This window comes from Dipodomys spectabilis, unplaced genomic scaffold (genome assembly GCF_019054845.1).
Source record: "Dipodomys spectabilis isolate Male_0828 unplaced genomic scaffold, ASM1905484v1 ptg000019l, whole genome shotgun sequence".
Taxonomy (NCBI): domain Eukaryota; kingdom Metazoa; phylum Chordata; class Mammalia; order Rodentia; family Heteromyidae; genus Dipodomys; species Dipodomys spectabilis.
This window is the reverse complement of record NW_024870696.1, coordinates 15426843-15450422: the sequence shown is the minus strand read 5'-3', so window position 1 is coordinate 15450422 and position 23580 is coordinate 15426843. Positions and strand designations below refer to the sequence as shown.

The 23580-nt window shown below is 36.0% G+C and overlaps 2 protein-coding genes across 5 annotated transcripts in view; one reads left to right on the top strand and one right to left on the bottom strand.

Annotated features, from left to right (window-relative positions):
- The window catches only part of Ralgps2 (Ral GEF with PH domain and SH3 binding motif 2), a 136689-nt gene that overhangs the window by 74878 nt on the left and 38231 nt on the right, over positions 1-23580 (top strand). The window lies entirely within an intron of this gene.
- On the bottom strand, positions 669-22388 carry Angptl1 (angiopoietin like 1). Of its 3 annotated transcripts, none has more exons than XM_042674683.1 (5): positions 22068-22388; positions 15741-16589; positions 6137-6330; positions 3035-3305; positions 669-1625 (listed from the first exon to the last, which is right to left on the bottom strand). In XM_042674683.1, the coding sequence occupies exons 2-5, from the start codon at positions 16561-16563 to the stop codon at positions 1438-1440; spliced, it is 1476 nt and encodes a 491-aa protein (XP_042530617.1). In that variant the 5' UTR covers positions 16564-16589; positions 22068-22388; the 3' UTR covers positions 669-1437. The 3 variants fall into 3 exon arrangements, with proteins under 3 accessions (XP_042530617.1, XP_042530620.1, XP_042530619.1); XM_042674686.1 differs by having other exon boundaries at positions 15741-16538; XM_042674685.1 differs by having other exon boundaries at positions 15741-16595; positions 22075-22388.

Sequence of the window (23580 nt, the reverse complement as noted above, 5' to 3'; positions counted from 1 at the left end):
TGTGATACCCGAGAAACTTGCCTTGATGATGAACTTGAATTGTTCAAATAGTTATCTTCCCATTATACCATTCTTGTCTCAGATTTCTTTTAAATTTTAACTTAACAAGTGAATTAAAGGAATGTCAGCTCTAAGCAATGAATTTATTTCTGGGAGACAGGTGTGTTATAAGATCCCTAATAAAGATATGAGTTGCAAAGCATTAGGACCTATGTCCTTCTCTCCTTCCCTCCTTCCTATCTTCCCTCCCTCATCTCTCATTTTCTTGTATATATTCCTCTGTCCCCAACCCCCTTCATTACTCTCTCCATGAAATTAGAGTTTGGACTAGCCAGGCCTCTGTGTTTTTTGCTCTGAAGCGATTGAATCCTCTATATTGTGAAAACATCTTGAACAATTCCTTGACATTGTTTTAGTGTCATCTATAAATATACACTAATGCTACTACAGCCACCCAAGTTCTCTGCCTTGAATAGCAATGAGATTTTTTCCCCCCGCCCAAGTACTGGAGATCAAACCCAGGACCCCTTACTTTCTAGACAAGCACTCTACCACTGAACTATATCCTCAGTCTGAAAACAAGATTTTTTTCTAAAATAAAGATTGGTAAGTTAGGAGAAAAAGAATAAATAAATTCACTTAGAATGAACTATATAAAACATTGGCACTTTGGTTGTAGAATTATATTAAACAGTATAACTATAAAAAACAATTATACTAACTTTGCTATATAAACTGCATTTCAGAGTTTTAGTAGTCAGCATATCATATAAATATTGAAAACATACTTGTGTGTTTATTTTTAATAAATTTACCATGCAAATAAGCATTAGTATTTATATTTCTTAATTAAAAATGATATATACTTTAATATTCTAAGTCACCATTCTTTGGGGGGTGGGAAATCATTAACAGTTCAGATTCAGTCATTAAATGTGAAAGACACATATGATTTGAAATTTTCTCAAATTTTTATTCAGTGAAAAAATTTTTTACAGCAAAACTAGAGATTTCTCTAATTTCTTGTCTGTTTTTATAAATAAAATGCATTACTTGGCTAAAATCTTAAAATTACTTTTGCAAGTTAGAATAATTTCATAATTTTTAAATAAATGGTTAAGAATCTTGAGCATGTATTGTTTGACTTAAAGCTAAGATTTGATTTGTATTGTGACACATATTTACATTTTAGAAAATAGACTTTACCTGTATTCAATCAATATAACTTTAAAAAATAAGTAGGATATTCATACAAATCATTTTGAGCAGAATTTTGAAGGAAGATGAAACTACATTCATAAATCCTTTTTATAGTTAGGGTAAAATTCATTTTACAAATTCTTTGTTTAGAAATAATTGTGCAAAGTTAGAGACATAAAACATTTTTGGGGAACTAAAATTACATATTCTGTGCCATTTATGTTGGACTGTCTCTCATCAGTCAATAGGCTTGATCATCATCTGAACGGCTTTTAAGGAGTATGACCCGCCTCTGTATTCAGCCCAAAAAATTCCATCTTGGTGCTTGCTTCTGTAATGACCTCCTCTGTACCATACTCCATTGAGGTTAGAATGTGCACAGGCATTGTACCACCAGCCTCCTTTATGAAAGTGAGCGCAGTTTCCTTGGAGGAAAAACACACAGATGTCAAAGTTTCTTACCAGCAGTTAAAAACTTGTACATTCAGAACGGTTTTAATTTGAACTTTCCTTACTGAATTGTTACCTTTAGTAGGTTTATTTTACTTACTCTATTGTTATTGTATCCTCTACTTGAAAGAGCACTTGAATTGCCCTTTTTATTTATCTTTTTGATGTAAGATTACTTTTTTTTTTAAGCATTCAGTCTTCCAGCCAACAGGGTAAAGGAAATACAGTGTTCATGAGAGATATACAGAGAAAAATATTAGGAAAGGAAAGGTAGAGAATTGGTTAAAGCAGAGGGTAAAGTTTGAGAAAAACTGAATTTCAAAATAGCAAAAGAAAAAAAAAATTCTACCTGGGCCCTCCTCTAATCCCAGCCCATGGGAGGGAGGAAATAGAAAAACTAACATTTGATGCCAGCCCAGCAAAAACTGAGTCAGAAAATGACCATTTGAGGCTAGCACAGGCAAAAAAGGAGAACCCTCCCTCTAAACAGTAAACAAACAAAACGGCTGTAATGATGTTGTATATTACTACTTCCCAGTTATATGGGGAAGCACAGGTAGGAGCATCGTGGTCCAACTGCAGGCAAAAATGTACACCCTATCTGAAAAATAACTAAAGCAAAAAGGGCTCATGTGGTAGACCACCTACCTAACAAGCACCACCAGAAAATAAATATGAAAGTAGCATAGCTCATCCAGGAATTAAATGAGTTTCTGTAAACAGAATATGTATGGTCACATTCTTTCTCTTTTGCCATCATAAAGTAGATTAAAAGAGAAACCTATATCCAGCCAAAAATTGGTGATGCTTGGATTTGCTGGGTAGACAGGCTCTCCACCATTTGAACCATACATCCACCTTTTGTGCTTTCATTACTTTTCAAATAGTGTCTTCATTTTTCTGCCTAATTGGCCTAATTGTGCCTTCTCACAGTAGCTTTTTTGGCTAGCCCATTTTACCACCTACCACAGGCCCTGATACCCACCACTTTCTTTTGCTTATTTGATTTTAATTTTCTTAGAGCAATCTATCAACACCCGATAAATCTCTTTAGATGTAAGCTCCAAAGGAGAGAAACTTTCTTAACTGTGTTGTCTCAGCATTTTCAGCAGAGTCTGGCAGCATATGTCAGATATCTAGGTAGTATATGCATTTGAAGGAAGTTTCATTTTTTCATGAATGTGGCTTGGTTTTGTTTTTCTCTAGATCCTTGTTCTTCCCCAATATCATACTTTAAGAAAACCTTATAGAAGAGATCCTAAAAGCTATGTTCACAATGACTGTTCATATGACCTTTCTAAAATGATTTTACTAGCATAAACTTCAATAACTAGGTGCTATGTAATGCACAGAAAGTGGCAACTATACAAATACGTTTTCTTACCTGCATACATATCTTTGTCTCTGTCCAGTGTGGTGAATTGTTTACCATTATGCCACATCATAGAATCCCCTGCATTTCCCTGGTAAGTTCCCAGGCGCAGTCTATAGAATTCACTTTCAGGTTCCAGCCGAAAGCTACTATATTCTGCATACACCTTTTTATCACTCCAGTCTTCTAATTCAATCAACAATTTATAATTATCTTGATTACTAAGCTTATAGATATTTTCCAGTCCAAGCCAGTATTCTCCATCAATGTTTCCAAACCCTTTCTGTTAATAAACAGAGATGAATGCATAAGTAAATGTAAAGACAGTAAACATAATTACAGAAAAATAAATGTTCAGTGGTATACAGATCCTGGCTATTTAAGTGGTAATATGAACTTGGTTTTAGTAGATCACCTGGTTTTCATATGTTCTACATTGTCACTTGGTTTTGTTTTGCTTTAATATGTCATTGGTTACATAGCTATTTAGAAATCCTGTGAGTAAACAAAGGCCAAAGACCAAAGTTTATTTCTGGCTAGTAAAAACAGGAACTGGTAAACTATAATAGATTTGTGAAAAGGAATCCCAATCTCATACTGCTCCAAGAAGCACTTTTCCCTGCTTAGTATAATATATGGATATTGTTCCTACCTTACTCCAACAAAGGATATCTAAGATTATTAAGGCCTTTAATTAAAGCACTACCAAGTATTTTAGAACAGGTTACCTTTTGTAGTTCTAAGTAAAATTAAGAAAAGGTAAAGTACTAATCTTCCAAGAGTCTTCTTTGAAAAACTAAAACACTTGGGCTGGGAAGGGGCTTAGTGGTAGAGTGCATGCCTCGCATGCATGAGCCGCTGGGTTCGATTCCTCAGTACCACATAAGCAAAAGACGCTCAGGGACAGTGCCCTGAGTTCAAGCCCCAGAACTGGCAAAAAATAAATAAATAACTTGAAAAATGAGTTAAATGAGTTAATTAAATGAATTCATTAAATGTATTATGGTTTCAATAAGAATTTTGACATTTTAGGTATGTAGCAACATAGATTTAGGACACCTGATCTTAACACTGTAAGTGTATTTCCAAGAAGATTGTGTTAGAGGATTTTTTTTCCCCTATCTTTTGTGCTACTTGTTCAGAGATGTTAAATCATTTTTGACATGAATATATTGACTGACAATAGAATTTCACATAGGAGTTAGAGTAAGCTTGCCTTATTCTGGATTTAATATGTGTGTTTTTGACAAGCTGTGTAAAATTTAAAAAAAAAATTTTTTTTAATGAGGTGGATACCGGTGGCTCACACCTGTAATCGTACCTACTCAGGAGGCTGAGATCTGAGGAACACAGTTCAAAGCCAGCCCGGGCAGGAAAATCTGTGAGACTCTCATCTCCAATAAACTATTCAAGACCAGAAGTGTCGCTGTAGCTCAAGTGGGTAGAGCACTAGCCTTGAGCTGAAGAACTCAGGAACAGCGCCCAGGCCGAGTTCAAGCCCCACAACTGACCCCTCCCACTTCTACCCCCCCCTCCCCCAGCCCCCCAAAAAATCAGTGAAAGAAAAAATCAAAGCCAGGGTTCCTGTTGCTTACATCTGTTATGCTAGTTACTCAGGAGGATCACAGTTCAAAGCCAACCCTGGCAGAAAAGTCCTTGAAACTTTTTTTTCGGAGCGGGGCGGGAAGTCAGTAGTGGGCTTGAACTCAGGGCCTAGAGCTGTGTCTGAGCTCTTCTGCTCAAGGCTAGCACTCTACCACTTTGATCCATAGCTCCACTTCTAGTTTTCTGGTGACTAATTAAGCCACCAGCACTGATAAAAGACTTTTTTTTTTTTGTCTTTTTTGGGGTCCGGTCGTGGGGCCTGAACTCTGGGCCTGGGCATTGTCCCTCAGCTCTTCAGCTCAAGGCTAGCACTCTACCACTTGAGCCACAGCGCCACTTCTGGCTTTTTTTCTTTTTGCTTATGTGGTGCTGAGGAATCAAACCCGGGGCCTCAGGCATGCAAGGCAAGCGCTCTACCACTGAGCCACCTTCCCAGCCCTGACATAAGACTCTTAACTGATTAACCATCCAAAAAAGCCGAGAATAGAACTATGGCTTAAGTGGTAGAACACTAGCCTTGAACAAAAACCAAAACAACAACAAAGTCCCCTCAGAGACAGCTCAGGCCTGAGTTTAAGCCCTAGGACAGGAATTAAAAAAAAAAAAATTCTGGCATTTACATTACACTGTTCGGTTGATGCAAAGAAACTCTCTTGTGTTTTGGTCATTTCTGGTTACATTGTTGTGTGATCTGCTGAGTGTTTCCTTGCTCTTAATTTTCTGAAATATGCCTCTCAAAAAGCAAAGGAAATACTAGATTTGTTCAAAAGCAGCATGTCTTTAGTGGAAGTTGGATATATTTATGGGAAAAATGAATCGGGCATCTGCAGTACTATGTTGGATTTTTTTGTATCCTGAGCATGTATGGAACGATAGACCCTGAAATATCAAGGGTCTACCTTGTGTACATTTGACTTCAGTTTTGCATGAGGGATTAGCCATCTAGAATATATAGTCTTTCTTGCCATCTCTAAACTGAAATATATATGTGTATATTTCATTCATTCATAAATTTAACATTTCATAAAAACCATTAGGAAAGACAACTTGTTTTACTTTTTCCAAGTTGATAATACATATTCTAGTTCTAAATGAAAATCTAGTTGTTTATCATTACCCACCCACCCCCCCCCAGCAACGGCATGTCTTGTGTCATAAACTTAAAACATGGTTATCAGAAGTAATTCAAGAAAGGGAGACATTTTTCCATTCCTATATACATATTTATTGCCAAATATGTTTGATGTTACAAATGTGATCATAGGAGTGGAATTAAGTATCTTTGCAAATTATAAGTCTGTGTATGAGTTAGTCATCCAAACTGAAAAGGAGACATTTTAAATTATATCTTCAGTTAACTTTTTACATTTCAATTTTTAATTTAAAAATGGAAAATAATATATCTGACATGTAGATGATGAAAATCTCATAGATAGTTGTATATATCTTCTTTACTACTGCAAAAGCTACCTGGCACCACCTTTCCTAAGTCTGAACTCAGTGATTTACCTTATAATTTTCCCAGTTTCTGAAGAAGTTAACAGAGCCATCTGTCCTTTTCTGAATAACAGTCCAACCCCCAGGATCCAAACTGTTCTCACACCATAACTGCATTGGTCCATTGCTGTTTTCAGGCTTAATCATGTAAATCCCACTGACTGAATGTCCAGCTTCTCTTGCGTGCTGACAGTCTTTGAATGGTCCTGTAATTTAAGTATTATTAATTACCAGAAAACGTAATATAAAATAAAGGAGTAGTTTAGTGAAGTTTCCTACTTTTGTTTTTTATAGAAACCACTTTCTATAGTGTACATAATACCAAATAAGTTGAGGTAAATTTTAAAAAGTAAATAAAAGCATTACACCAGTCACACTATTAATAAAAGCATTAATTTGTTTGTTCCATTCTTCTCTGCTTTATCCAGAGACATGTTTGGTATAATCCTAAAATAGGTAGAAATTTTGATTGACTTTTTGGGAGCTAATCCTGAGGTTGAAATCAGGGCCTGGGTTCTGCTGTCCCTAAGCTTTTTTGCTCTAGGCTAGCACTCATAAGATTTGAACCACAGCTCCACTTCTGACTATTTGGTGGTTAATTGGAGATAAGATTCTAACTGAGTTGGCTTTGAACTGCAGTCATCAGATCTCACTCAGCCTTCTGAGTACCTAGGATTACTAGGAAAACTACTAGCACCTGGCAGATTGTATCTTTTTAATTTCTGTGAAGTTACACTCTCTCTCTCCATACTAGCCTTATAATAGCTGTATAATGACTATGCCATCAATACATCAATGTTTCTTCTATCATTGGATTTTTGTTCTTGCAATTAATACTGTACAAAGTGACTTCATTCTTACTGACTTTATTTTTCATATTTAATTATACAAATGCTATAAAATGGAATTGACCTGGATTAAGGAGGTATCGGCATACTTTAGAGTTTCTGAAATTCTATTTTGGTGAAAAGTACTAGTCTTGGGCTGGGAAGGTGGCTCAGTGGTAGAGTGCTTGCCTTGCATGCATGAGGCCCTGGGTTCGATTCTTCAGCACCACATAAGCAAAAAGAAAAAAGCCGGAAGTGGTGCTGTGGCTCAAGTGGTAGAGCACTAGCCTTGAGCTGAAGAGCTGAGGGACAGCACCCAGGCCCAGAGTTCAGGCCCCACGACTGGACCCAAAAAAAAAAAAAGAAAAGTACTAGTCTTACTCAGTGAATCTTGACAGTCTAGTAAGTTTTAGAAATGCTAAATATTAGATTTTCCTTTTGAAAATTCACAACATACATTTGTTTATTAAAGACTGAGAAAACTTGAAACAAAGAAACCAGATTTTCCCAAACTTACATTATCTCATTTTCCCTATACAATACTTAACAGGCTTTATGAAAACATTTCAGGAATGTTGGCCTGAATGGCTTTCCAAAACATATTAGTTTATGACTACTAGTATTTTTTAATCAAATTTGTACAGTGATTTTGTGATAGTTTACAGATGTTCTACTGATATAATAGCTAAAATGTGTATCTTAGATGATGATAACCTTACTCTTCTACCCATTTCTTTCTACCCCTCATGTCTTTGCTTAGCACTACTGTGCTGCATTTGCCCTATCGTTATTTCTCAATCCTAAATATTCTCTGTATTTTTAATCAGCTATTAAATTTCTTTCTCCTCTTCTCTCTTTCTCCCTTCTTCCCTCAATTCCTCTCTTTTCTTTTTCTCCTCTTTTCCCCGTTATCTCCCCCCCCCCCCCCCCCAATGCTTATTAGAGTTTGAATGCAGGGTCTCATGCTTACTAGGCAAGTACTCTACCATTGAGCCATACCTATAGTCTCTCACTATTTTTAAAATGACAACTCATTTTGTAAAATAATTTGTAGCGTGTCATTCGTATGCTGTATTTTGAGATACATAGAATGACAGCTAAACATCTTTCACCAGTGATTTTTATTTGAGTCTTGTTTTTAGTTTTGTTTCTGTTCTAGGCTTGGGGCTTGAACTGAAGGCCCTGCATGCTGTCCCTGAGCTTTTTTGCTCAAAGCTAATGCTCTACCAGTTGAGCCACACTTCCACTATTGGCTTTTTGTGGTTAATTGGGAATAAGAGTCTCAAGGATTTTCCTGCCCATGCTGGCTTTGAACTGTGATCTTCATATCTCAGCCTTCAGAGTAACTAGGATTAAAGGAGTGAGCCACCAGCACCTAGCTGAGTTTGGTGTGTGCGTGCATGTACACACACACACACACACAAACACACACACACACACACACACACACACACACACTCATTCCGAAACTGAGCCACCAGCACCTAGCTGAGTTTGGTGTGTGCGTGCATGTACACACACACACACACACACACACACACACACACACACACACACACACACTCATTCCGAAACAAGAATTGCCCTGCTCTTACTAAAACAAAAGTATAAATATTCAAGTTGTCAAATTGTATGTTAGAAAATTTCAAATTTTGATAAGTATAATCTTTAAATTTGATGGAAATAAAGTTTTAAGTACAGTTCTTAAAAGAATTTCTACTCTGGATAATAGGATAGTTGAAATTTTGAGAAATGTTTTATACTATGCCAAGAACATAGTGTTTCTTTGGAGTTTTATTAAGATAGAATTAATCTCATTTAATAAATACTTATACCTCTATCATTATAAGGAATGTTTAATGTGAGCTCTTCTTTATAGATTGCGCCTTGAGGATAGATACCATTTTGTTTTCCTTCTATATGTTTTCCTTTCTTTAGTCCTAGGTCATCAGTAGTTTTTGTTAAATGAATTATTCTTCTTTCTCATTTTATTATTTATTGGTTGCTTGTGGGACTTGAGCTCAGGGCCTGGGGCTGATCCCAAGCTCTTTTGCTCAAGGCTAATTCTCTACCACTTTGAGCCACAGCATCAGTTACAGTTTTCTGGAGGTTAATTGGAGGTAAGAGTCTCACATACTTTCTTGCACTGGCTGGCTCTGTACCTCCATCCTCAGATCTCTCTTGGGTTTTTTTGTTTTTGTTTTTTTGGTACTAGGTATGAAACCCAGGATGCTTTGCCATTAAGCTACATCCTAGCCCTTCTTTTTTTTTTTTAATACAAGAAAGATTTGTTTCATAGATAAGTCACTGGTTCACATTTTTAAAAATATTCATACAGTGTCCATAAAGCACTATAGATTTCTGGCAAAAATACGCAACACTGAAGAATAAATGGTATCTTTCTTGGATTATATTACCTTTTCTCTTCAGAGATTTTCTTTTCTTTATTAAGGCTTGAAGGTAACTACAATTATTTAATTTTTTTTCTTTATATTCCTAGTTTGCTGACAGGTTTTTTTGTTATTGTTGTTGTTGTTTGGTTGTTTTTGGTTATTGGTTTGGGTTCTTTTTGTTGCTTGTCCTGGGGCTTGAACTCAGGACCTGAACACTGTCTCCAAGCTTGTTTTCATTAAGGTTAGAGCTTTACCACTTGAGCCACAGCTCCACTCTGGCTTTTTGGGGGGAGTAGGGAAAGAGAGAGAGAGAGAGAGAGAGAGAGAGAGAGAGTGTATATGTTTTCTCTGGGTTGTTCATGTTTTTGTTTTGAGACAAGTCTCCATAGTGCACATAGTCTTGATCATCCTGCCTCATTTCTCAAGTGTTATGATTATAAGTATACACTACCACACCAGCTTTGGGTTTTTTTTTTTTGGTTTTAAATCGTGAGTAGATTTAAAACTTTTTTTTCAAAAGCTTTTTCTGTGTGTACTGAGTTGATGATGCTAGGGTTTTTCTTATTTGCTAAATGAATTATATTTTGTATTGCTGGGATAAATTTATCTTGATCACAGTATTCCCAGCTTTCTCACCACCACTTCTTCTATAACACACACAGCCCCACCCCTCTCTCACTTATGAAGCTTAGGCTGCACTGGATCTCAATATTCCCCTGCCTGCCTCACTTCATGGGTGCTGGGATTGCAGGTGTGTTACCACCATGCTCAGCTCAATTCAGCTTAAAGTAATCATCACTGATGATCATTAGTTCTTTTTTTATTTCATTCTTGGTTTTGACACAGGAATGAATCTTAGGTAATGACTTAAGTGGTACTTAATACACATGTGCCTATTTAATTAATAAACTTAATGTGCCTATTTGATGAAGAAACTACTTGACAAATGTGCAGTCATTTCAAACTGTCACATTCTGCAGATATGTACCCTAATAGCCGATTTTAGCTGTTTTTTGTGTTTAGCTAACGTTACGCATAGCACAAAACATTAATATGCTTGGGCAAAATCTCAGGCAAACCAATATTACTTCTTTTACTGATGTTGTTCTCCTTTTTTCTTCATTCAAAAGTGAATCATCTTATATTACAGAAGCACATATGACCTTTCAGTCAGAGAAAGGCGGAGAGCCTGTATTTCAGTTCTGTAAATTTCTTCTTATATGGGAGTGAAATGGGAGGGAAAGGGAAGAAGGACTCCAAAACCCATATTGAGGCTATTTTGTGTAATACAGGTAAAGTATTTGTTTACTTATAGTCAAGGACTTTATTCTTTGGTGTGCATCCATAGTTTTAAGTCCACTTAGGCACTCATATTTGTTGAATTACTGGGGTTTGATTTTAGGAGCTCAAGTTTGCCAGGCATGTATTCTACTTGGCACACCTGCCTGTCTACTATAGGTATCCATCTATTGTCTCTCTGTCTATTTGATATTGAGGTTTCAGTTCAGGAGTTTGCACCTAGTAGGCAAACACTGTTGCACTTGAGCTACACTTCCAGTCCTCATCAGAGAGTTTGATCTGACAGAGCAGTTGCAAGTTCCTTATGTCTGAAATGAATTAACTGATGATGTTTAGAATTCTTCAGATAGACCTTGTTAGCAATGTGGAATCTTCTGAGATTTTTTTTCTTTCCTTAAATTTTTTTTTTTTTATTTGCCAGTCATGGGGCTTGAACTCAGGGCCTGGGATCTGTTCCTGAGCCTCTGTGTGCTCAAGGTTCATGCTCTACCTGAGCCACAGCGCCACTTCCAGCCATTTCTGTTTATGTGGCACTGAGGAGTCGAACCCAGGGCTTCATGCATGCTAGGCAAGCACTCTACCACTAAGCAACATGCCCAGCCTTGAGGCAATTCTTTTAATAAGGGTGTAAATCAACTAGAGGATAAACTTTTCAGCATAATTGCTCAGCTACAAGTTTCAGGAAAGTACTTTATATTAGAGAATCTTGATATTGGTATCCCACTGAAACCAATTGTACCTAAAATTTGAACTAATAGGAAGCATTCCAAATTTTAAAATGTTAAATATTCTATAATTTAAAGTAAGCCTGACACAATAGAACACACCTTTAATTTCTGATGGCTATGTTTCAAGTTTAACTTTGTTTTTTGTTGTTGTTGTTGCTGTTTGTTTTTGTTTTTGGGGTTGGGGTTTTTTTGGTGCCTGTCATTGGGCTTGAATTCAGGGCTTGGGCACTGTCCCTTGCTCAAAGCTAGCACTGTGAGCTACAGCTCAGCTTCTGGTTTCTTTTTTTCCTTGGTAATTAATTGGAGATAAAAGTCTCAGACTTTCTTTCCCAGGATGGCTTCAAATTGCTAGGATTATGGATGTGAGCCACCAATGCCTGGCTCAATTTTAATGTTTTTGTTGTTGTTGTTGTTTTGTTTTGTTGTTTTTTTGGGTTTTTTTTTTTTTTTTTTTGGTTGGTCATGGGGCCTGAACTCTGAGCCTGGGTACTGTCCCTGAGCTCTTCAGCTCAAGCCCATCATTTGAGCCACAGCGCCACTTCCACCCTTTTCTGTTTATGTGGTGCTGAGGAATCGAACCCAGGGCTTCATGCATGCAAGGCGAGCATTCTACCTCTGAGCCACCTTCCCCAGCCCTCAATTTTAACTTTTATGCTTACTTTTTGCATCTCTATCATGACAAGTAAAGGCACATAAAAAGAAATATACCCCAAAATGTAAGAAGTATAAATGGTCAGACTATATATAATACCACACCATGTACTCTGCACTTTCATACATCACCTTATTCAGTCAACCAGCAACCTCTGTCAAAAAATAAAATCTCGTTGGATGCCCAGTGGCTCATATCTATAATCCTAGCTACTCAGGAGGCTGAGCTCCATGAAATTCTTATCTCCAATCATCTATTCAAAAACGCCAGAAGTAGCGCTGTGGCTCAAGTGGTAGAGCACTTGCCTTGAGCCAAAGAAGCTCAGAGATAGCGTGTGTAGGCCCCAAATTCAAACCACAGGATCAGCAAAAAATAAAATTTCTACCAGAGAGGCAAATAGGCATTAGAAAAACCTGGCTAGAACATAAGTTTCCTGAAAATCAGAGCTATATCTTAGACTGTGAAGCTGTGTCTTAGAACCCAAGGAATGAACTTTTTGTAGTAATAGTAGTAGTAGTATACCACCACACTCAGCTTCTTCATTGAGAATGGGGTATCATATATCTTTCTCCCCAATATGAGCCTGTCACTTAACTATAATAACAGAAATGTGCCACGATGTTTAAATATTAGTTGGAAAGGTTATCACTTGGGAAGAGGTCTCTAGAACTTTTCCACCTAAGCTGACCTCAACCCATCATCCTCTTGATGTCAACCTTCCAGTAACTAGGACTACAAGCATGAGCCACTTGCACCTGGCTAATTAAGTTATATCCTTGGCCTGTTAATACTGTTGGGCCTATTTGTACTGAAAAGAAATTAGCAGGATATAGTGTATTAAATACTTTATTGAAGGTCTTTGGAATGAAAATGTAATCAAATTAGCTATCATTTATTTGGCATCTACCAGTGTCAGACAATATCTGTACTAAGAAGGAATTTATAATAGAAAGTATTTATTTAAATTACCAGGTAAACACATAAAGGTAACTGATAAGTCAAGAGGAAATATGGAAAATAATGTTGCATGTATATTACAGAATGTAGGGGTATATTCATAGATATTAACAGGCCCTTCAAGCCTTAGGAGTCAACAAGGGCTTGAAGGAAGAGAATCATTCAGTGTAAGTCATCATTTGAAATGTGGCAAAAGTCATGAAAAATATTCAGGAGAAAATGAGTAGATGAATTGTATTGAAGCATATGGTTTTTGTGATGAGTCTTTTGCTAGTGTAGAATGTATTTTGGAAAAAGTCAACTTAGACCAGTTGGCAGGTATTACACAGTTCTTAGGAAGGACTAGCAGTTTGGGTGACAGGAACTGTTGTAAGCATTGAAGTGTTAAACTCGAAAGCACTATTGCTAGTCCCCAATTACAAATAAGGAAACTGAAACACAAGAAAACTACCCACCCCAGTTACATAATCAGTGACACAGAAATTCTCTTTTTAGTTAATCTCATAGGTAATTTGAATATAAGTTATGGTCTGGCTCAGAATTAGAAATGAGAAATACAGGTAGAATTCATGCAGGTCACTGCATGTATAAGGTAAGTGGTAAGTGTCAAGGATGGGCCAAGTTAATTTAGATATGATTGATAACAAAATCAAAGTAGAAAAACCTGTTTGATTTTTCAGTTTTGCTTATAGAAATTTATCCTAAGAATATTACCACATAAAAATAAAAAAGAGGAAAAAAATAGCTGGTGCGGGTGGCTCATACCTGTAATCCTAACTACTCAGGAGGCTGAGATCTGAGGATCAAGGTTTGAAGCCAGTTCAAGCAGAACAGTTTGTAAGACACTTGTCTTAAAAAAAAAAACACTGAAGACAAAACAAAAAAAGCCAGAAGTAGAGCTATGGGCCAACTAGAAGAGTGCTAACCTTGAGCACAAAAGCTCAGGGACAATGTCCAAGGCCTGAGTTCCAGCCTCATAACTAGCACAAAACAAAGGGGAGGCAGTAGGGGGAGGAGGGGAAGAACACCTTTAAAAAGTTACAAGAATATTACGATGTTTATGAGAAAATAAACACAACTTGAATGCTATTACCAAATGTTAACAACTGATTATATCTGAGTATTTGGCCTATCTCATGAAAAAATTTTTAAAAGATGATTGTTGCTTTGTAAATTTTCTTTAGTAAATAAGTATTTTGCAGTGGGTGGTTTGCTTGCTTGCTTATTTGAAGATGTATCTTATTGTGTACCCCAGAATGGCCTTGCTTGATCAGGGTACTCCTGCCTCAGCCTTTCAAGTGCAGGGTTACAGGAGTAGACCCATCATGCTCAGCTTGTATTATTTATGTAGTGATATTTTCTTTATTTCTAAGAGGAAATGCTAGTTTGAGATAAGATTATTTTAGGATTTATTTACTAAGTCAGTCCATTCATCGAGTGCCTTCAATATGATGAGCAGAAGATGCTAAATTTGGATCTGGCTAAGTGTCAAGATGGAATAATGAATATTAAGGTCACTGTCTTACAGAAATATTAGACCATCAGCACTCATGGTTTGGGGAAAGAACTACATAAGTATGCTTGTTAGAATCTGGAAGGCACAACATTAATCTCAGAAGCCTTCAGGTTAGCCTTAATTTGCAAAATTGACAGGGATTCATACTAGGGGAGCCAGTGGTAGAATTTCAATAGCTGACATCCAGATTTAGTTCAAAACAGGAAGGAGAGCTTCATTCAGAAGTCATCTGAGCAGTGGTAGTACTTGAGCTTTGAAGCTGTATAAAACCTCTAAAAATAGAGTATCTTCAGAAAGATTTCCAATGAAACTAGACAAGTAAAAGGAATCAGAATATTACATCAGGGAAGCCCAGGAAAGCAGAGATGTGAGTGGACACTGGTATCAACAGCTGCAGAGAGACACTCATTTTGCGTGTATTTTTACCCTGCTTTTATGTTTTTGACATTTAAAGTTATTTCATAGTTTATGTATAGTTTTATATACTAGCTTTTCAGTAAGTGAATAAATGTGATTTACTTACATTTTTTTTCTTTTGGATATTTGGATTTTCCCTTTTTTAAAGAAGCAAATTCACTTATAAAGGGTTCAGGAAGAATAGCATATGAGAAAATGAATGCAAGTATAAAATAAAAGTATTCATTTAGAAAGTTAGTAGTGAAGCTAAGTATTATGGCTCATGTCTGCAATCCTAGCAACTCATGAAGCTAAGTTATGAAGATTGAGGTTAGAAGCCAGCCTAAGCAGAAAAGTATCTGAGACTTATCTCTTGTTAACCACCAAAAAGCCAGAAGTGGAGCTGTGGCTAAGTGGTAGAGTGCTAGCCTTGAGCAAAAAAGCTAAGGAACAGTTAGGAGGCCATGAGTTCCAGCTCTAGTACTGATACCAAAAAAGGGGGGGGGTCCCCTCAGAAAGTTGCTAGTGAGTATACTAAAGTGAAACAAAGAGGAATTAATTATTCATCCATTTTCTGGGCACTTAGGTCCAGGACTGATAATGAAAAGGAAGGAATGATAGGGGTTTTAATATTAATTCAGGAGTGTTTTTTTTTTTATGACAATGAAAACTTACATTTATCTGGTTATAGGAGATTGTTGTTTTTTAACTCCTGACATTAAACATTTTAATTAAATCTATATTATCACCACAGAAATGGAACAGATGTTTATTATGAGCATTATTTCCTAATTACTAAAATACATATACTCTCATACTTTCACTTTTACCAGTAAGAGGTAACTTACCTTCATTGATGAAAGTTACAGGTGGTATCTTGAAAGGGCTTTTGGTGGGAGAAGTTGCCAGGTCAGGTGGTGGCATTAAGTCTCTGGGATAACCTGGGTCCCTCTGTATTTCATTGCCTCCCAACAGACCAGGAGTGTAGTGATGACTGGTAGGTATGTGTTGTGGCACTACCTGGACAAGAGGGGGAGACGCATGGGTGTCCTGTCGGGAAAATATCCTCATGCACTGCTCCTCCAGCAGAGTGATCATCACAGACTGGTTATTGACAAGATGAGTCAAGGAGGCATATTTGACTTCTAATTCCCTGTACCTTGTTGCCATCTTCAGCATTTCTGTGGTGACATTGAGGATTTTATTTTCCAGTTGGGAAAGTTCAAGTGAATTGTCCCTCTTACGGATAATCTCATGTAATAGTTGCATATAGAGTTGGGTAACCCGAGAGTTCATGTTACGACTTTCTTTTCTCAGAAGCTTTACCTCATTGACAATGTTTCCATCTACATCCACCACCAGTTGCAAAACATCTATCTCTCGCTTCTGCCTGGAGAGCACATCCTTCAGGTTTTCAAGATCCATCCTGGTGATCATGTCTTTAATGGTACCTGAATCTTGCCCTTTGGTATTGACACAAATTGGTCCTGTTATTTTTTGTTCAGGTACCAGGAATGTGTATGCACATTTCTTTGCTTCCTCTTTACCATCTGTGGCACGAGGGTATCTCCTCTGGGTTATTTTTTTAATTTTGAACTGTCCTCCTCTGCAATGTCCAGTGCCCATTAGAAGGAAGAATAGTACACCTAGGGTCCAAATAAAAGCCTTCATTTCGAAATGAAGTTGTATAACGATGTCTTTTGAAAAGCAAATCAATGAAGGGAAAAGATTAAAAAAGAATTTATATTAATCTACATTTAAGTCGGTAATAGAAAAGCATCAAAGGGAAAACAAGTATTTAATAGATGTTAATAAATTAGAATTTATTGATTTCTTAATATTAAGTTATAGTACTTTTAACAGCTGTTCAAAGATCAGATTTCAGAGAATAGTTCTGCCAGTTACCATCTTACAATTAATGCTTTTTGTTTCCAATTTCATTGAGCAGATTTTTTTCATACCCATCCTATGCAAAGGCACACTGCCAGGTACTTTTGAAACCTAATAAAATACCTTTATTTAGAAAGCTCACTTTAGACTATCTCTTATGGCTATAAAAATGGTACACAATGTTTATAAGGTATTAATTAAAACATTCTTGCCAAACTAGCATTTCAGTTACCAGGTAGCTTTACTAGCCAATGTTTTAGGTTTCTACCATGAAGTATCAAATAAATTAGTCCTCTGGAAAAAAATTATGTGTTTTCTACATATGAAAATAAATAGACAAATATGAAATCCATCTTAAAAATTTTTGTTTTTGTAGTATCTGCTTTGAGACAGACAACAGGTTTAAGAACGATAGAATCAATGCTTTCAGTCATTATTGTGGGTAATTGTGTTTCCTGAGCTATAATCATATATATACTTTAAGCTTATAGATGATTTAGTAGATGTATTCTATTGAGAGGTTCAGAGTTGTATTATATTGTAAAATATTAATAACTTTGCACAGGTATTATCGAATAATACATACACCCATGTGCGTGTTTCTAATATTAGAAACAGGTTCAGAACTAAGTTTCCCTGGCCTTCAGTATTTATAGCAGCAGCACATTTGCCAAATGTATACTTGGAATGTTTTATGTTCAGTGTAGAGGATGAAAAATGCTTGTATTTTATAGTCTTAATTCTTCTGAGGAAACACTGGAACTAGTTCCAAGAGCTAAGAGTAGGAACAATAGATGGGGAAGCTGGGTTTCTTCACTCAGGATTGTACGCAACTGCTGTATTATATCAACTCCTCAACTCTTATAAACTTGATTCTATTTACTGTGGGGTTTTTTTTGGTGTGTGTGTGTGTGTGTGTACTCTGGCCTGGTTTCTGTCCCTCAGCTCTTCAGCTCTACCACTTGAGCCACAGTGCCACTTCCAGTTTTCTGGTGGTTTATTGGAGATAAGAGTCTCAACAGACTTTTCCTGCCCAGGCTGGCTTTGAGATCTGATCCTCAGATCTCAGCCTCCTGAGTAGCTAGGATTACAGGCTTGAGCCACTAGCACCCAGCTGCTATCTACTGTTTTTAAGGATGGTAGTGAATACTAAGAGCTTTTTCATCTACTTTTTTTTTTTGGGGGGGGGGGGGGGAGGGCAGTCATGGGGCTTGAACTCAGGGCCTGAGCAATGTCCCTGAGCCTCTCTGTGCTCAAGGCTAGCATTCTACCACTTGAGCCACAACCACTTCCAGCCTTTTCTGTTTATGTGGTACTGAGGAATCGAACCCAGGGCTTCATGCATGCCAGGCAAGCACTCTACCACTAAGTCACATTCTCAGCCCTTATCTACTTTTCTTCCTGACTACTTGTTTCTTAATTTGGAAAGTCAATTCCAAGTTATTCATGACCACATAACAGGAACATTAATCCATAGCTGTTGGGTGCTTCTCAGTTCCAACTCTATTAATAGCTCTTTACATGTATTAAAATTATTGACTTCTCACCACAACTCTGTGAAGTAGATAATTATAGTTGCTATTTTCTGATGGGGAAGTGAAGTACCTTATCAATAATCACACAGCTTTTGAGCAGTAGAGCCAGACTTTGAACCTATAGAGAAATCTCCAAAGTTGATTTTTTTGATCTGTCGTGGGGCTTGAACTCTGGGCCTAAGCACTGTCACTCAGTTTAAGGCTAGCACTCTTCCACTTGAGCCATAGTACCACTTCCAGTTTTCTGAGTGGTTTATTGGAGATAAGAGACGGGCTTTCCAGCCCTGGCTCACTTTGAACTATGATCCTCAGATCTCAGCCTCCTGAGTAACTAGGATTACAGGCATGAGCCACCAGCACCCGGCTCCAAAGTTGATACTTTTTTCAAGCACTACCTATGTGTCACCATAGTCTAAGATACTGTCTTTCAAGAGTATCATAACAATCCCTGGCATTTATGAAGTGCTTAAGACATTTTAACTGTTGGCATTCATAATAATATAAAATAAATTCTGTATCATTTTACAAAAGAATAATAAAGTCTTAGATTAAAACATGCATAGCATTAAAAGTTTCTATTCCTGCCTTTTCTAGACCTCTCATTCTTATTCTAGTTATGCCATTACTACACAGGAATCTTCTTGTGTTTTTCTTGCTTGTTGTAATCTTTTTCTGGCTTGCGCCTATTTTTGTTGATCCATTACTTAATTATACAAAGTACTTGGAAGACATTTTTGTTAGATTTTGTTTCCATCAATTCTATAACCCGTTGTTTCTTTTTTTCTTTTTTACTATCATTCCTTTCCCTTCATCTGTATTCTATCAGCTCATGTTTGTATGATCTAATTTGCTTTATCAGTGAGTCAATATATATATATTTTTGGGGGTCCGTTCGTGGGGCCTGAACTCTGGGCCTGGGTGCTGTCCCTCAGCTCTTCAGCTCAAGGCTAGCACTCTACCACTTGAGCCACAGCGCCACTTCCAGCTTTTTTTTCTTTTTGCTTATGTGGTGCTGAGGAATCAAACCCAGGGCCTCATGCATGCAAGGCAAGCGCTCTACCACTGAGCCACCTTCCCAGCCCTGAATCAATATTTTTAACTGTAATTGTAAAGACTGTTGCTACTTGCTTTGTCAAAAAGCACATTTTATTTTTTGGTGTTTTCAGTTGAGTAGTATGTTCAGAATGGATTGAGAATGAAAGTAGAGAATGGAATGAATATGGAGAATTATTTTTCTTTTATTCAACCGAGACAGGGAGGCTGAAGATAATATAACATTTATATCATAGCCTTCTATTGTTGACTGATAACCAAAAGCTTTCTTTAAAACTGCTTTTAACTTTCAATATTTTTATACTTGGCCATTTTAAAGACATAATTCTGGTTTGTTAAAGAGCTGTTTTATTATGCAAGAGTTGCTTAGACTAAAACAAAATTGGTAAAAGATTTCTTGCTATAACTAGATTCGTGGAATTTAGCTGTAGTTTATATTTTTTAAAAAACACTGAGGACAGTAAAAAAGCTAGCAGCCTCCTGGGTTAAATGTATACTATTTTTCCTACATATTTAACTTAGCACTGAAATCCATGTATTTTAATTTTAATAATAGAATGGAAATTCTTGATCACGAAATTATTTAAATAATTTCTTCAATAAAACAGACTACCAAAACAAAGAAAGTTCAGAAAGTTTCATGGAACTAAAAGAATGATACCCAGCGTGTATTAATGTTAGACACAAATTTTAAGGAACAGCTAAGGATTATTGTCCAAGACTGCATCAGTGTCATTGGAAAACAACAAAATCAAAATGCTAATCTTGATTAAAATTAAAGAATTTATTTTGTATATTGCTTTAGATCATTATGGTTCCTGTAAAATTAAGTCCTAAGAAGTTAGTATGTAAAGTAGGAAACTAAACATTGTTTCTTATTTTTAAATAAGTACCTTTATCTTTTCAAAAATATTTTGATTCTTAAAGCATAGCAAAAGAGCCACATTGCTTAAGTAGTAGACTAGCTACGTCATTAGTAAAGAACTTTTTAAATGTACTATTACATTTTCTAAAAATAATTCTTATTTAATATTTTTCCACATATGTTCAGTTTTAAAAGTGAAAGACCCATAAATCTGTGTTACCTCATAAAACCTTCCTGTATATGTTAAATTTTTCCTAGGTCCCAAGAGAATGTCATAAATTAGTTACCGTATACTTAAGTTTAAATCTGTGTCTTTTCTTGGCTGGTTTTAGGAAAGGGAAAAAAAAGCACTATACATTTGGATTAATTTTCTTAGTACTCTTTCTTTTCATAGTTGCCACATTGCCAGCTGTTAGAGAAAATAAAAGCCAGAATTCTACTTCCCTTCAGATGGTAAACTCATAGAGTTATTTAATTGGCTGTGTCATGCTCTGAAAACAGCATGAGGCCGTGAGGTTAAATTCACTGAAGTTATGTTAGATGAAGAACTTATAGATTGTGAATTGTGCTGTAGGCAGAGATTGGAGAACAGTTTCATCCTCTGGATACATTTCAGAAAGGAGTTAATTATTATTTGTATTGTTAGGTTTCAGGTTGATATTTGGCTAAGGCAATGTGAAGAACTGAAGTTTATGTGAGTTCTTAAACTTTTCATAGCAAGAACAGGCAGGGAAAGTGACCATTATTTTGTGTCTTGTATGGCTTCGGTATTTTATCAAAATCCTTTGTAAAATAGTGCTTAACAGAACTATTCCCAATGTTTAAGAGTTTTAAATCTAAGCAAAGAATATGAAAACAGAATTTTAAAAAATGTAACATGATTACTTGTTTGCTAAAAATTCTTATTGTTAAAAGGTCAGTGTTTTCAAATCATAACAAACTGAATGAAGTGTTTAGTACTGATAACTAATTTTATATTTTTAACAATTCTTATAATAAAGCCCCCAGATAGAATATTAATAGACAATTCTTTTGTATGGTTACCAGAATTACTTCTATCTAAAAGTAGTTATTAACTTTATATCATCATAAGTAATTATATATTCTGGCTTCATATTTTCTATTGTTAATGCTGAATACTTAACCTAACTTTTCATCAGTTCCAACTTTTAAGGTTGAGATTTTTGTAGGTGTATAATAAACTTTTCCAAGTAATTACAGTTTTGATACTCAAATTACTATTACATGTAAACTTCAACATCTTTAAAATTCTGGATTATTGCAAGAAAAACCATAGATTTATCTTAAATCTGATTAAGAATTTGGCTTAGTTTTTGGTATGTTATAACTGAAGTTTATGCAACCCCTTTTAGTTATTTTTATATCTTTTTAGCTTTGTTTTGTAACTGTACTTTGAGGTCCAACTGTTTAAGTAATTATAAGAAAAACTAATCATGTTTACAGCTATTTTATTTAGTTTATATCACTTTGTTGTTCATTCTTATGTTAACTCTTCAATATATAATCTGTTACTAATTAAAAATTTTTTCTAGTGTCACTAGACCATTTGTTTAGAAACCCAGCATATATATATATATATATATATATATATATGTTTATAATGATATACGAGATTGAACATCAGATAATCCATTAACCATCATAACTAAGACTTACATGAAATTGAAAAACAAGGCTTTTTAAAAATAAGATAAATTATAAAATATTTTAAAGTTCTTTAATAGATTTTGAAGTTACTACAAACAATAATTTTCATTTTAATACATACACATAGAGTATTTGGAATAAAAATAAAAGAAATATTAAAATACCTTTTTATGTTGTTGATAAATTGAATCCAGAAAGTTGCTGCCCTTTTTCTTGATTTTAAAAAATCAGTGTAGACGTTGGTTCATCTCTGACTTCAATGGCAACTGCATTTTTTTTTGGTGAGGATTGTTGAATCCAACCACTAATATGGACCTTTTCTTTTTATAATACTAATTGATTGAATTTGACAAGCCACCTATGTAACTTTTAAGTAGTGTAGTGAAGTTCTGGTCTGTGGGCTGTCTCTAATCCAGCAGTGAAAGCATTGTGGCTGCGCTCTGTCTGCCACATGGAGAAGAAGTGCAGTAACCAGCTGCAGCTGACACGAGCTGCATACACAGTACCCTTGAATACTGATTCCCTCTTTTTCCTGGTAGGCTGAAGTTCAGCCCACATATTACGTCATCAAAAATTTGCTGGAGACTAGCAGGGGAAATCTCCTCCTTAGGATTTCCTCTCTGTAGCTTTAAATAGGGTGGGGGTAGTGGGATCAGCGGGAGATTGAGTAGCTCTGAACAAGGGGAGATTGTGTGTAGGTTGAAGGAAGGGCACCATCTGGAAACAGACTATCATAGTTTAGCAGGGCAATTATAAAACAAACATTTTAGTCTGTTGGCTAGAGAGCTTTTAAATTGAATACTGGGGAAAACAGTTCTTGACTTTATTTTAGAAGTAATTGCAAGCTGATGAGTTTTTTGTTGGGATGAAAAAGAACTAGATTTGTCAAGAGGCAGCCACCTAAACAATTCTTTATAGACCAGAAAAGGTTTTAAACATTTTACTTCCTGAGTTGGTATTTCAGAAGATTTTAAACTTAGAAGAAAGTTGTTGGTATATCTTATCTTATTATGTAATGTTTCTTCAGCTAAAACTGCTTTTATATATACAAATGGATCCCTCTTGTCTAAATATGGTCATTCTTGTTATTACTTGATATGTTGTGATTTGAAAACAGATGAACCCTGAAGGGAACAAAAAACCAGAGGTCCCATTAACTGTACTTACACAAATCTTCACCCTTTTCTGGCTGGGTTTCTTCTGCTATATAAATATAATTCTAGAGAGGGACCAAGTATTGAATACCAACTATGCTTTTACATTTCATCAAATCAAGAAATATTAATTCAGTGGAATATGAGGAAACCGTAACTTGGCTTTGATAAGTAGTACAATTAAGATTCAAACCTCAAACTATTCTGTCATTTCATTGGGTTACATACTTGCTGAATGCTGCTTCCAGGTACAATTTTGGACTTCTACTTCTGATAGACACCAGAGCTTTCCTCTTGCATTAGTTTGTGTTTTTCTCATAGATGCCATCGATTCATATACTTTATTTAAAGTTTTTTTTTGCGGGGGGGTCTGGTCGTGGGCCTGAACTCTGGGCCTGGGTGCTGTCCTTCAGCTCTCAGCTCAAGGCTAGCTCTCTACCACTTAAGCCACAGCGCCACTTCCAGCTTTTTTTCTTTTTTCCTGCTTATGTGGTGCTGAGGAATCAAACCCAGGGCCTCATGC

Coding starts and splice junctions, on each gene's coding strand:
- Angptl1 (XM_042674683.1), bottom strand. CDS start 16,563: ATGAAGGCTTTTATTTGGACCCTAGGTGTACTATTCTTCCTTCTAATG. Junction 6,331..15,740: donor TGTAACTTTCATCAATGAAG/GTAAGTTACCTC, acceptor CTTAAATTACAG/GACCATTCAAAGACTGTCAG. Junction 3,306..6,136: donor GAAACTGGGAAAATTATAAG/GTAAATCACTGA, acceptor GTTTATTAACAG/AAAGGGTTTGGAAACATTGA.